Source organism: Montipora foliosa, chromosome 5 (genome assembly GCF_036669935.1).
Source record: "Montipora foliosa isolate CH-2021 chromosome 5, ASM3666993v2, whole genome shotgun sequence".
Taxonomy (NCBI): domain Eukaryota; kingdom Metazoa; phylum Cnidaria; class Anthozoa; order Scleractinia; family Acroporidae; genus Montipora; species Montipora foliosa.
Genome location: NC_090873.1, coordinates 33,424,419 through 33,439,418, shown reverse-complemented (window position 1 = coordinate 33,439,418; position 15,000 = coordinate 33,424,419). Strand labels below are relative to the sequence as shown.

Below are 15,000 nucleotides of genomic sequence, written 5' to 3'. Positions count from 1 at the left end.
TATGAAGTTCTAGCCATATATTAGGACGTTCGCGCCAATTGTTTCTGCGCATCCTTACTGCGCACGCAAATGCACACGCCACGTCATACACGAGCGCGCGCGCTAAGTAATAAAATGAGAAATGATAGGGCAAAAGGCCATTACTATAGCTTTGCCTGGATTTAACGGTCTTGGACGTTCGGTGACCCCTATTTTTCTTTCAAGAAACGGATTTTATTTACATTTCTCTCCACGTTGTCCAAAAATGAACAAAAAATCAATGTAGGAAGTTAAAAAAATTTCAAGATTTCTGCTCACGGAACATCAAATCCTGCCATCTTGCGGCTGCAAGGCGCGTGAAACTGTGGTCGCTCAATGCGAACTTGATCTTTAAGGAACCTCACCAGCTGACTAAATTCACTTAATAAGTCCACTTAAATAATATTTGGCACAGAAGATTTCACTTCAAAGATTTGATTGCAATATATTTGGGTTTACAGACACTGGCCTTATTCGCTAACGAAGCCCGGTTTTGTCACATTTTGGGTGTTTTCCGGGCATGTTCTCTCCAAAACGAAGTCGGTGACCCCCAATTTTTTTTACATTTCTGACATAACTAACTCATTATCTTACAGTGGTAAAAGTTTCAGAAAAAAATCAATGTTGAAAAATTTTCACGCGAACGTCCTTAATATCATCTGCTTCGGCGCTACCTTAATTTTACGAAACATGTACAACTTGTCGAAGGCATTTATTTCACCTCGAATTTGCTTAGTCCCAACAGTAACTGAGAACCAATATCAACTTTAAAAGGAGTTTAATGTGAAGCCGGTTTTCACCACCCTGCGGCTAGTACATTGATGTTATTGAACTAGCGTGAGGTCCGCACTGGGAAAATATTGGTCGAATTCCTTTTTTTTTGCAATATTAAGGACCGAGCCTGAAAGGCGGAGTCCCTAAACTCGCAAAATAGGATTTTATTATATTTTCTCTCTTGTGCAGGTTTTTTTTATTTCTTGAGTCTTGTTTATCGACAAACAGAGCGAGAAAGCCATTGACCTGATGAAGTCCGCTACTACAAGATTTAATCCCTTTTTTTGAAAGTAATACACCTACTAGATGAATAATCTCACAGTTCAAGAAAGCCATTACATTGCTGACGTATACGGATGTGGAAAGTAAAATTCGTACTGGAATAGCCTGCGTAGCAGCCGTATCCTTTCCTTTTCCAAACGCGAAAACCTACGAGAGATTGCGAAAAATAACCCCGTCCCCACTTCTCTCTATTTTTTTGCTCACGCCAGGCGCTCGCCCGCTTTATCGCTCGCTTGTCCGATCTCCGCCTGGAAAAGGAAAGGAAACGACTGCTGCGCAGGCTATACTGGAATTTCGACATGACTGTATAAAAAACATTTCTCGCATTTTTCTTTTTTGTCCGAGAAAGTGGGAACAGTTTGGCAACCTATATACGATGCTTCGTGACCGTCTTAGCGATCCGTATTGCAAAATTCGGACCGCTCAGAGAACTAATGAGAATTCCCCTTTTTTTGCCTATATAGTAATGCAGTATACTGACCTTCAGTTTTCCTATTTCCTGGATCTCTTCAATACGATTTTCTGCTGACTTGGTCTCCTTAGGAGAACTAAAATGAACAATTGAATGTGAATGAACGAATAACCAACCAACGAATAAACGATGAATGAGAGAATGAAGACAGGAACGAACGAACGAACGAACGAACGAACGCACGAATGCACGAACGAACGAATGCACGAATGAACAGGAATAAATGGATAGATGGATAAATGGGATGATAGACGCGTAGACTGCGAAAATTTACGTCAAAATCACTAGTAGGAATTCCATGTCAAAACCAGTCCACTAGTATTTTTTTCCAAAACAAAATGCTATCTCTTTCCTAACAAGTGTGCACCGGAGTTAAGAAAAGCTCTTGACGCAGAGCAGCAAAGCTTGGGCATTGCAAGAAATAATGCTCTGCATCTTCAACAGGTGCATCACAAAGAGCGCAAGCAGGGGAAGAACAACAATTTCTTAGAAAAGATGAAAGTTTAGGGTACTAAAATTTAATCTCAAACGAGTATGAAACATTGAGACCTGTCGATCCCCAATGTGAGAATTTTCTCTATAAAATCTGCGGCAGGTGCGCAGGTGCGAAAATCGTAAATGCACGAAACTTGCGGTTCGCAGTTTCGCTGCCTGCAGCAAGCATATCGCTATTTTCCCGTACGTTCTAGAGAGTTTAGAAGAAAATGGAAAGAACTCGCAGTCTAAAGGATGAGCCGGTGGACGGATGAATGAACAGGGAGCTAAAGCACGCGAGTTTTTGAGACGCGGACGGCAACCGGAAGTGAGCTGTTTCCCCTTTTAATTTGTCTTCACACAACCACATTTACATTGCTAAGTATCTTTTCTCCATTAGAGATGATTAGTATAAAAATGTGGGAGACACCACTGTCGACCGGGCACGCGAAATGTTCTCTTTCGGTTGCCGTCCGCGTCTCAAAAACGCGCGTGCTTAAGCTCCCCAAGGCCCGTTTTAAACGTCGCATTTTACATGTGCCGAATCTAATGCAAACGAGAAAATTCTATTGTTTTCGCTCATTTGCATTAGATTCGGCACATGTAAAATGCAACGTTTAAAACGGGCCTAATAAATGAATCAAAACCGTTCTCAAAATTAAGCATTTTGATAAGATACAGGATCACGAGAAATATGCTTTCGGATAACAGGACAACATACCTTTCAAAAGCATCATCAATTTCGTCTTCAGTTTCGCGTACTTCAACCCCCTCAACAGTGGACTTCTCAAGGGCATACAACTAATAAGAAAATCAAGCCTGATCAGCAATGATACGCAACCTCTGGGTAACAGAACTCTGTAAAGTCCAACTAAACGTTGCGACGATGATGGACAATACTTCCCACTGTTGCGTTGAAAATTAACTCAGAAATAATCTACATCTACATATCCAGCACTTTGCAAACTCCATTATGACGTGTATGAGTATTTCTGCTTACGTGGCCTAATACACCTTAAGCCTTTTTTAGATATCACTGCCAAGCCGGCCGCATTTTGCTGGAGAATTCAGACACCGGAGAACTCCTAATCCTGCTCTCATCGAATAGTGTGTGAGACCTTTAACGTCCCACAGAGTTTTTTAAACTTTTATGAAACTTGTTTATGGTGAAAGTCTAACCATTTGCGGATGTGATTACAAAGGCAGCACTTTCTCCTCAGTTATTTTAAGACATTGAGTGTTGGTTCGGCCGGAGACAAACTCACAACCTCCCACACGCTATAGTCTGATGCTCAACCAATAGGCGAGTTTCGCATTCTCACGGTTAGATTGGATCTAGCATGAAATGGAGGCTAATGCGGGGGAAATAATTTGCATGTGAAAAGATTCCCCCGCATTAACCTCCATTTCATGCTCGATCCAAGCCAACCGTTGGAATACGAAACTGGCCTATTGAACCCACCGGTTGGCGGTCAGACCTGGTTTGATGCCACTACAGATTAAGATTAACGAACGCAACTAACAAAGTTACGATTCACACCACTCAACGTGTCGGCTCTCCTGCCTATTGTCTTCATCGAAGTTGATTTTAGACTGCAACAAGAGTGACTATATATACCTTACTGATTGGCAATCTTTTCCTCTAGAACGACTTTCATATGCACCTTAATTGGCTTATCGAACAAAAACAAACGAGCGCGAATTTTCATTGGCTTAGCGAACGCGGATGCAAGAAACGTCATCTCTTCATGGAACTTTCTGAAAAGTTTCGCTTTGACGTCATTTGAAATGCAGTAATGTGATTGGGCAATCGAACTGTTTACCGCCCAGATTAGGAGTTTCCTTGGCGGGAATAAGGAAAAGCTTTGTTTTAATCTTGCCAAACCTTGGTCCGTGAAATAAATTGCGAACACTCTTTCAAGGTCAAACAAAAGTCGCTCTAACAAGATGTAGATGGAGTCAGGTATAAGGCCACCATCATCATCATTCAAAAGTGGGTGGGTGGAATTTATGCGGTAAGTTTTCAAACTTCAAGTCGACAATAGTGCCACTGGTTACTGGTGGCAATTTTTCCACTCATTCGTTAGGTTCCAACAAAACGGAAATATCAATTTTTGCAAAGAAAAAAAGAAGTTCTTTCTGGACCAAGAGTGGACGCAAATGCGTCTCCAGGGTCTCTCTTCTACCCTTCCTTGGAGGAAGGGAAGAAGAAAGACCCTGGGGACGAGGTGAGAGAAGGGACAGCTATTCTTAGAGTTATTTTCATAGAGTTATGTCGTAGAGTTAGATTTAAGTTTCCAAAATCCTGAATTCAAGATTTTGGAAGCCAACATTCATAAAAGCTAAACTTTTGTTTAGGTCTAATTAGGCCTAAGGTTAGCTTTTATGCATGTTTAGGATACTTTTTGTATTTCTGTATTTCTAAATTCAGGATTTAGGCCTTCCAAAATCTTGAATTCAAGATTTTGGAAACTTAATTAACTCTAACTCTACGACATAACTCTATGAAAATAACTCTACTGCTATTCAACCTCATACATGATCCTCTACCAATGATATTTTTTTTTCAATCTAAATTTGACCCGTGGTCATGATGCGGGCATATTTTAAGGAAGACACCTGACTGGTTATCATTGGCTGCCCGATCACGGGCACGAGACCAAAATAACCTTTACAGCGTGGCGCGAAGTAAACTACTTACCTGGTTAGTGAGTGAGACAACCACTTGGTCCTTAACAGCTGTCATTTCCTGAAACATCTGAATTTGGTCCCTACATTCCCGCAGTTCCTTGTTATTGGCTCTGGGACAAAATAGAGGCACAATTAACGCGGCGGTTTTCAAGCAAGTGCTGTGAGAAATTCAATACATTTGCACTAGGACGCAGGGATGTGGGGAGAGTGAACGGTCATGCGCACGCTTTGTATCACAAGTACACCTAAGAACAGGGGCTTTAAGAAACGGTCCAGATAAGAACGATACCAACAACGGCAACGAACATGTTGGAATTCAATTGGTATGCAAAAAGGTGATAACTTTTCTATTGTCTGTACTTACTTCTGATTGGCTTAAACAGCAAAAGTTAACAAAACTTCATAAAAGCACTATTATATTCATCCTTACTTTCCAACCATCTTCCATCTTTCATCTGGTCTCAGTTTAAATGAATTCCACAGAAATCGTATGTGGGGAACATGTAAAATTGTAAATGTTTCTTGGCTTTTGTTTTCAACTCTTGTGATTGGTCAAAATCTTTTAACAAAAAAAAACACCCTTTCAAAGTGGGCTGTAAATGAATTTTATTGCGTTAACGGCTTTCCTGTAGGTTTATGCATTCTCTGTGTAAAAATGATAACATTCCTATGTGGGGAAAGCCCCGTTGCCGCATAACAAAGGAAATTGCTATCCACCTTACACGGATCATTACTTAAATGTAAAATATGTAAATGTTAAAATGTAAATGCTTTATTTATAGTGGAAGTGCACTTAGTTATCAAGCTAGATCACAGTCACCCCACTTTTAATAATTTGAAAGAAACATGATTAAGAACCCCAACTGGCAGGTAGAGTTGAATCCAGGACAACGGCAGGAAACAAATCCAAACCAGAGACTAAAACGGGATTTGAACCCGGGGCAACCGCATGCAAAACCAACGCCCTAACCACTGGCCTTCCTAGCTCCGCTGGCCCTTATTGTTATTCCACGAAGGCAGTACTCTGGGGATAACTCGAAAACCGCAAGGTTCATTCGTGCCCCCTGCCTCGACTTTTATACACAGATCTCTTTCTTCGTATGTTATATCTTTTATTTTACAGTAGAGCGACTTTCGTAGGACCTTGAAAAAGTATTCGCAATTTGTTTCGCGGACCAATGTTTGGGGTTGGGGGTAGACCCACCGCAGACAGAGAGCCTGCTCGCAGACTATTGACGGACCAATGCTTGGCAAGATTAAAACAAAGCTGCTCCTTATTCCCGCCAAGGAAACTCCAAATATGGGCAGTAAACATGTCGATTGCCCAAGCACATAACTGAATTTCAAATGACGTCAGTGCGAAACTTTCCAGAGAATTCCATGGGGAGATGACCTTATTTGCATCCGGGTTCGCTAAGCCAATGAAAATTCGCGCTCGCTTGTTTTTGTTCGATAAACCAATGAAACGTTTTGCATTTTTGTTGTTTTTTTATGTTTGTTTTTCAAGGTCGCTCTATTTGAAAATGTGTATTAATTGTAAAGAATAAAATGAAGTGTAGTTGCACTGTTGTTGTTGTTGTTGTTGCATAACCGGTGACACAGAGCAAGGATTTTCCACTTTTAACCCTGCCTTAATGCTACCACAGCTGAGCTGTTTAGAAGTGTCCTTACTCTCACCGAGGGGTACAGGCGAAAGCAATGCCCAAAAATGCAAAAATGCACTTCCGGATTTCGTCTAAAATTGTCTAGTACAAAAGGCAAGCACAGGAAGTTCCGTTCGCAATTAATACTAAAAAAAAAATACAACTTACGTACATTTTCTTTGGGGCATTCAAGTTACGAATTTGTAACCCACATCTTATCTCTCTTCTAGAACTTTGTAGACTTTGAGCTCTAACATGTTAATGATACTACGTAAAGCGCGTTAAAAGGTGATGGAGTCATGCCAAAAACCAACTCAAATACTCAAATCGAGTTGTTCAGTTGCGCTGCATTGTGGGCACTAGAGGCCGCAATACTCCCTGTCGGCAACCAGAATAACTTACTTTATTAAACCATCAGCTTTTTCCAGTTCCAGCGTCTGCTCCTTTAGCTTTTCTTCCAACTATCAAGAAACAAAACTCGCTTTGAAGCGAATTAGTTGGCTCAGAAGATCACGACCTTGATGCGTTAAAACTCCGGTTCAGAGCTGGGGTGTTTTGAGTTTTAAAATTTCCTTATATGGATGTAACGTAGCTCGTGCATTTTCCCGCGCGTGCAGCTTCGATCTTATTTTGCCCATATTTGGGCATAAAATTGGTGTCCTAAAATTCCCTGCTTTGTTCCAAGGAAAAAGTTGCAAGTTATACCCTTCAAGCTCATGTGCATGAGGACAGGTTGCAAGTCATAAGTTGGAAAACACGTACGACACTTGAGGACGGTGCCTACTATTCTTATTGCTGCTAAACTGCAGAATACCCCGCAACTTATTTGCATTTCATTGAATAAGAATAAGCCCTATTGTATTCCGACTCGTTCTTCAAAGAATGCCGCCAAGGGCCGGGAAACAATAGTGGTGAGGTGTTGCGGGGTATTCATCTCGAGATACTCGGATTTCCTATCGGTGGTGCCTATTAACACAGGGATATTTTTGCGCGGTTCAAAACTATGCGGAGAAAACAGAACTTAGCAAGTTCTCTTGGTATCGAAAAAGAAAATTAGTGGTAACCATGCATTTTTCAGAGATAGTTAAGCTTCACTTTGGAAAAGAACGCCATACATTGCTTTGTATTTTAAAGCGTTTGACAAATATTGTTGATTAATTATCTTTGAGGAGAGAGGAAACCGGAGTGGAGTAAAACCTCTCAGTGCAGAGAACCAACAAACTCAACCCAAATATGACGGTGAGTCTGGGAATCGAACCCGGGCAACATTGGTGGGAGGCGAGTGCTCTCACCACTGCGCCATCCCAAAACTCCTTTGAGTTACCGAGCGTGCTTTTTAACTGGAAGCCTTAAAAAACTGAGCCGCCTTGCAACTCGAAATAACTTGCATCATGGGTAATTAAGGAAAGTTGTATGAGGTCCCTCCATTTGCAAACTGACTCACCTGTGCAATATATATTAATTTGTCTTTCATTTCTTCTGAGAATGATCTCCGTTCATCTTGATCTTTTACACTTAAAAAACAAAGAAAACCCCAGTACTTTTCTGTCCTAAAACAGATCTACACAAGCAACAGTGCACTTTTCGACAGGCCTGTGTGGGTCAGAATAGGTACGAAAGAGTTGGGGGGCGGGGGTGGGGAAGTGGGCAGGGTGAGAGTGCAGGGAGGAGTGACCAAGGAAAACTGGAGAAGAACAAGAATCATCCATTCGCAGCACATAATGTGGAATGAGGAGGACACAAATCTCACAGAGCCAACAAACTTGATAACAAAGGCAAATAATTGTAAAATGAAGAAATCAATGCATGAGCACACACTTACTTCATATTACTATTTTCAAGTTCAAATTTTCTGAAAAAAAAAAACACAAAGGAGGAATTAAACCAAAACTAAAGTGTTAAAGATCGAACTCTTTTTTACACATTGTAGTATTATTTTAAGGCTGAAGCTTGTGGGATAGTTTGTGTAATCTATACAGACGATATCTATTTACAAAGATTCCAATATCTGTTTACAACGATTCCTTTTGTTATTCAAATATACCATGCACTGTAACAAAAAGATTTACATGTTCTGACAACTTTTAGTTAAGGCTTTGGATGGCACATTAATAAACAAAAGAGGACCTCTATGAGATCTTCACTATACCCCTGAGGGACAAAAAGGTTAAATGGTGCTTATCCAAAAACATCTAAGGGCTTTACAGGAATTGACAAAAAGGACAACGAGAGCAAAGAAGAAAAAAAAAACGTCTTTGAATAGATGTGGGTTTAACTTTTGATTGCAGACCAAAAGAGATTAAAAGAAATACCAGTACAATGAAATGGCAGATGTTCCACAGTCTTGGAAATGCTACAGAAAAGGCTCTACTAGCATGCCTTAAAATTCTATTGAGGTTTACAGCATGCCAATCCATTCAAACATTTATTATTAAAGGCAGGGTTCGTACCCTTTTTAAGACCAAAAAGTCAAGGACTTTTCAACAGGGGCACCCAACGAGATTATAGCTCAAAACCACTTAAACGTATTCTAGTATTTAATCGGTAGATATAGGCATATTTTTATCCCCTAAAAATGTTTCATCTGTTCGGATTTCCTAGCTGAAAGTCTAGTGATCCGAAAATTCTAGGGATCAAAACCTACCTTTTCGAAAATTTCAACCAGAAAAAGGGCCCCCGAAAATTCCAGGTGACCTTTTTAGGGTAAAAATCCATTAAAAATGGGCAATTATACCATATTTTAGATGTTCGAAAATCCTAGGACAGGCAGGCAAGCATGAAATTTTACAACAAATGTTTCGAAAATTCTAGATCTCAAATCGTCTTCCGAACAGATATTTTCCGAAAATTGACGTTCGGTGACCCTGTTTTCAAGGACATTCCAGGACCCTACTTTCAAATTTCAAAGACTTTTTTAAATAAGAATTTACCACAAACCAAGCAAAATTCGAGAATGTTATACTTTTGTTTACCTGAACATTTGTTCTCACTGGCTTTCATTTACTTTACGACCTTAAAGCATTAATATTTTTCAATCTTGATCAATAAAAAATCAAGGACTTTCAAGGACCAAAAATCAATTTCAAGTACTTTCAAGGCCTTGAAATCGGACTTCTGGAATCCAAGGGTTTTCAAGGGTTTTCAAGACGCGTACGAACCCTGTAAACAGGTCAACTGAAGCATCCTATTGCAATAAAAAGAGAGTGACAAATGAACAAAATATAATGTAAGGAAAATACAAAATTTTAGTCACCTGAGAACTTCATGAAGGCTTTCAATGACATCTTGTCGAACTTGTACTTCACTGTAATGAGTAAAATAATCATTTTTTATTTTGAATAGATTCAGCTGCATTGATTCGGATTTACTCTGTATAGAAGAATGACAAATTACACTTCAAACCAATTTTAAAAGGGTTTGGAGTTGCCAAAAAAGAGAGACAGTGAAAGAATCATTAATTTTGTAATATGATATGCAGTTTACATTTAAGAACAAAATAGACATAAGGTTTCAGTTACATTATTGTGATCTGAAATTTTCGGGAACTTGTATCTATGTACTGTGTATGCAGGGTAAAAAACTTCACAGTAGTGTTTTTATAGGCCTCACTCGAACTTGCAATCGCTAATTTTGCACTTATGTAATAATATTTGAATCCAGGAAGGGAACTTCAATTTTTTTCAAAAAAGGTACAATCGAACCTCTGGTTACAACCACTTCTCGTAAAAGACCAGTTTTCCAAACTACCAAAAGCCTCCAAGTAAAATCAATATAACCTCTTGCAAGCGACCACCTCTCCTAAGCGATCACGACCACTTTTAGGGCTAATAGTTCGAAATTTTCTTTTGTTGTCAACATCCTGTAAGCAACCACTTGACAGGTAATAGAGTGGAAATTGGATAGTAAGGCATTCTAACATCATCGCATTCCTAGGTAGCTAAAAGGAGCAGGAAATTTCTCAATGGGAAGTGACAGATTTTTTCTGGAGATTGACGTTTTTACATCAGGAATAAAACATTTAAATTTTAAAGGAAAGTTCACATACACTGTATTATACTAGTCTTAAAAGAGATGACAATAAATGTCTTATAATTACAGAAAATTAGAACTGACTTCCTATTAAACTGACTGCTCTCTCAAGAACAGTCAACAGCTTGACAGAAATACAGTATGAACATGGAAGTACAGTATTTGGCGCAGTCAACAATCATTCCCTATTCAGCCCAAGTCTGGATCATATCCAAGGTTTTTTATTTTTTTATTTCAGCAAAGGTATGAATTTACACAAGAATTAATATTTTTGTGACTACTAAAAGTTATTACATGGGTTTGGATGGGCACTGGTGCAAGGGGCAAGTCTTTGCAGTTACCATATGCTAATAAGGCAAGAATTTTGACTCAAAAATGGTCTAAGCTCTTGTAAGCGACCATCAAGGCTTGACATTTTGGGTGGTTGTTTACGGAAGGTTTGACTGTATTGTGAATAAACATGAAGACCATGTATTACTTGTGTACACTTACTCATTAGCTGCTGATAATTTCTTTTCAACTGCATGAAGTGCATCCTGAAGCTTTGATTTGAACAAAAAATGTTATCTATAATCATGGTACCATAAAAAATTGTAGTTCAAACAAGCAAACACGTATTAAAAAACAATGGAGAAATACAAATGGGCCAGATAGGATCCCACATGCTGCAAATTGGTAGGCATGAATAGTCTGAAGTAATGATAGCCAGTCCATGACAGAACGTGGTATGAGATGTTTGAAAACCATGCACTAAAAAATAAGCGGAAAAAACCACTCTCTACACAAAAAAATACTGTATGTCTTCTAGACTAGTATTTGTTGACTCTGCAGATCAATTAATGCAACATTATATAAATACCATAATTTATATAAGTTATACAAATATGAATTTTTTGCTGTCAGTCTGAATGATTGGTCAAGTAGATCCTTATTCAACAGTTTGGTATACCAAAATTAGAACTTTGTCTCTTTTAATGTACAGCCCAAACTCAACACATGTTTGAATGGCCACAACTCATTTAGCAAGAGGTACAAGTATTGACAACATGTTAAATATATAAACTGGTAAGAGTAAAAACAAAAGAAATGTATATTTCAAGTGCAAGTCATTGGAGAAAGATTGAAATTATTCCTCAAGGATTACTTGAATCCTTTAGTAAATATATACCTCTTACTAACCAAGGTCAAGGGCTGTACTGTACTGTATGGCCCAAGCGCGAAGGTCATAAATTGAAGGGGAAAAACAGGGGTCCGTAATTTACAGTATGGACTGAGAAAACGAGGTTAGTAAGATATTTATTATTATCTTTGAGGTCATCAGGCACACCGGAAAGGAAACTAGTTGAAGTCAAGCAGAAGGTTTAACTGCCGCAAAGATTGCCGTGTCAAAAACCGAAAAACCAAATCTTCTTGACTCTTTGAAATAGTTACTTTCAAGTTTTAATATGCAACAGAAACAGCATGTTAACCCTGCTAGAGAATGTTTTATTAAAATTTCAAATTTAGTGGGCTGTACATGCCGCGTACAGTGGGCCGTTCTGTAGAATACAGCCTGCTGATTTAGCCAATCACAGCACGCGCACTACCTGAGAGATAGTACAACATTATTTATTAATAAGAATTGTTATGTATTGAAAGATTAAAGTGGACAAGGTACCACTATAATTACTAAAGAGTCCTTTGTCATGACCATTTGAGATCAAACCACTATACTATTAAAATAATCATAAATATATTTTTAATACCTTCTTGCATTCCAAACACTGAGGTGGTACTGTTCCAGGAGATACAGGCTGATTTACTGTGCGAGTGTTGGCAAACTTTCTGCAAAATTAAAGTTGAGCTAAGTGCCTTCTAGTTTTTGGTTTCTATCCTACATGCAAATACATCAAATCTCACTCCCAGGGGTCAACGGGTTAGAGATAGTAATTATCTGTGTTACAACCCGTACTCGTTCTGGAAGAATGATAAAGAAGCCTGAGAGACCCTGTTTCATTGGCAGACGAGGTGAGGCAAGCCGAGATTAAATGTTCTATGTGGGTGCAGGAAGTGGTCTACAAAGAAGAATTCGAAAAACTTAAAGCTGGAGAGGTACTTCCCAGTAACAGCCACCTCCTGAAACTAGACCCTTATTATGACAGAGATGATCAGGTATTAAGATTTGGTGGGAGACTACAACTTGCTGATCTTCCCGAACAGAACAAGCATCGAATAATCTTGCCTCACGGACATCCTGAAGTTGCCAAAATGGTGCAAGATGTACATAAGAACATGTTGCATGCTGGTCCAGAAATGGTATTATCAACTTTAAGGCAGAAAGTTTGGCTAACTCAAGGAACACGTGAGGTTAAACGTGTTATCAGAAGATGTTTAGCTTGCCAAAGACAACGAGTTGGACCTTGTGCCCAGAAAATGGGTCAGTTGCCAGAGGAGAGAATTTCCTGTTCACGAGCTTTCGCGCATGTAGGGACTGATTTTGCAGGACCACTGTATGTGAAAGAGGGCTTAAACATTAAGAAAGCATACGTGTATATTTTCACATGCGCATCATCTCGTATGGTTCACCTGGAACTTACACATAGTTTGACAACTGATGAGTTCCTACAAGCCTTTAGTCGCATGACCAGTCACAGAGGTCTTTGCCATACAGTGTGGTCAGACAATGCACAAACCTTCAGGGCAGCAAGCAGGGAAATTCAGAAATTATATGATGAACCCACTACTGAAATTCAAAGAATGTGGAGTACGCTGGATCAAGATCAAATTAAGTCAGAGTTCTCATCACGAGGGGTCAAGTGGAAATTCATCACAGAGCGTTCCCCGTGGAGAAGTGGATGGTGGGAACGATTTTGCAGAGCGATAAAAGAACCACTGCGTAAGGTGTGGAAGGGCACTTCTCATCTTTTCTGAGCTAAACACATTGCTGGTCTCATAAACTCACAGCCATTGACCGCAGTAAGTGATGATTGCAGAGACCTGAACATTACCTATTACACCTGCTCAACTTGCAATTTGTAGGCCAATTAACCAGTCACCGGAAAGGGAACAAAGTAGCTTAATTAGAGCAGACCAGTAAGAGGACTGTCAAAAGGTATCTCTACCTTAAGAGACTACTCAATCACTACTGGAAGCGTTGGAAACAAGACTATATGTACCTACATCTCCTATCGGTATTAAAGAAACAAGTGGCATAAAGAGATCCCTTCAATTCGAGAAGGCGACATTGTACTTATTTCTGATGGCAATGTGCCACACACCAAATGGCTGTTGGCTAAAGTTGAAAGGGTTTATCCAGGTAACGACAGGCTTGTACGGACCGCTACAGTTAGAGATTGAGCGCACAACAGTTTCTACAACAGACTCGTTCAATGTTTACACAAGTTAGAGATTGAGTCAGCAGCTTCACAAGTAAGCCCCGAAGAAGAGGATCCTGTCCATGGTGGGGAGAAGCCGCAAACGAACACTGTTCATGCTGCAAGTATACCTGTCCTGTTTCCAAGCCTAAATTGAGTGTTGTCCTCCCTGAAGGAGGACAAGGTGGGGAGAATGTTACAACCGTACTCGTTCTGGAAGAATGATAAAGAAGCCTGAGAGACTGGACCTATGAATAGTTATACTAACCCCACCCTTGTGTGTAGGACTTAGAGTGTCAAGTGACTTTCATTGTTGTTCCCGCTCTTGTTATCGAAAGTTTTTTTACGTCATAGCATTTCACTCGTATACATCCCCTTTGTAAATCGATGTGTAGCCGAGTCCAGTGGATTAAAGTTGTGTTACGCTTCAGTGTCTCGTTGTAAATCCTAACAATCTGATTATCACTTTAATAATAAAATAAGGACTTTCTTACCTCCGAAGTGTTGTAGTCCTTATCATAAAATTGGTACTGAAAAATATTACAAAATACTGGGCCAATTAGAACACAACATAAACCTTAAAAGAAGTGAGATCAAGGCTGACTTATACAAAATGTGTAAAGTTATTAATTTAGGGGAAAATCATTGTGCTGCTGTTTTCATCTTGAGAATTCATACAACTCCCGCAAATATAGATGTGACTCTGAATAAAGCATACTGAATTACTGAGCAGAAGCATCATGTGTGAACCATGGATGCATTTCCAAAACACAGTACCCCACAAATTAATGACCATTGGTATTCAGTACCAGTTCGAATTTTTCCCAAAATGATGTTTATGGCTTTTTTGGCTTACACATGCAGCCTCAATAACACGTCCTTGAACCCTTTTGAGATATCACTGCCATTGACAGCCGCAAATGGCCACTGCATGCATAAATAGACAAATCAGGGGTATTAAAATGAAGAGACAAATCGAATGCTTAATGAAAATGTTAGATCTAGAACAAACTTAAAAACCATTATATAAAACAATAATATTATAATAAAAGAAAAATGAGTCAGCCAAACACATCCTTTCATGTTTAGGGTGGCTTTAAATTCTGACTGTCTTTGAAGGTCGGTGAAATATTAAAAAATCACGGACAACTTTGTGATCTCGATCACCACACCATTATTGATGCAGCAATAATATTACAGTATTTCCTTTAGCAAAACACAGTCATGCAGTACCCTCGGAAATCAAGTTTTAAAATAATATTGT

The 15,000-nt window shown here is 39.3% G+C and overlaps 1 protein-coding gene across 1 annotated transcript in view; it reads right to left on the bottom strand.

The window, feature by feature from the left end:
• LOC138003992 (TBC1 domain family member 2B-like) overlaps positions 1 to 15,000 on the bottom strand; it is a 47,779-nt gene that overhangs the window by 18,982 nt on the left and 13,797 nt on the right. The window contains exons 12-21 of the mRNA XM_068850352.1: positions 14,231 to 14,266; positions 12,129 to 12,207; positions 10,876 to 10,925; positions 9,608 to 9,658; positions 8,177 to 8,206; positions 7,799 to 7,868; positions 6,757 to 6,815; positions 4,722 to 4,821; positions 2,742 to 2,821; positions 1,556 to 1,622 (exon numbers count right to left, since the gene is read on the bottom strand). Coding sequence (XP_068706453.1) covers positions 1,556 to 1,622; positions 2,742 to 2,821; positions 4,722 to 4,821; positions 6,757 to 6,815; positions 7,799 to 7,868; positions 8,177 to 8,206; positions 9,608 to 9,658; positions 10,876 to 10,925; positions 12,129 to 12,207; positions 14,231 to 14,266 — 622 coding nt within the window. The remainder of the gene's footprint in view (positions 1 to 1,555; positions 1,623 to 2,741; positions 2,822 to 4,721; positions 4,822 to 6,756; positions 6,816 to 7,798; positions 7,869 to 8,176; positions 8,207 to 9,607; positions 9,659 to 10,875; positions 10,926 to 12,128; positions 12,208 to 14,230; positions 14,267 to 15,000) is intronic.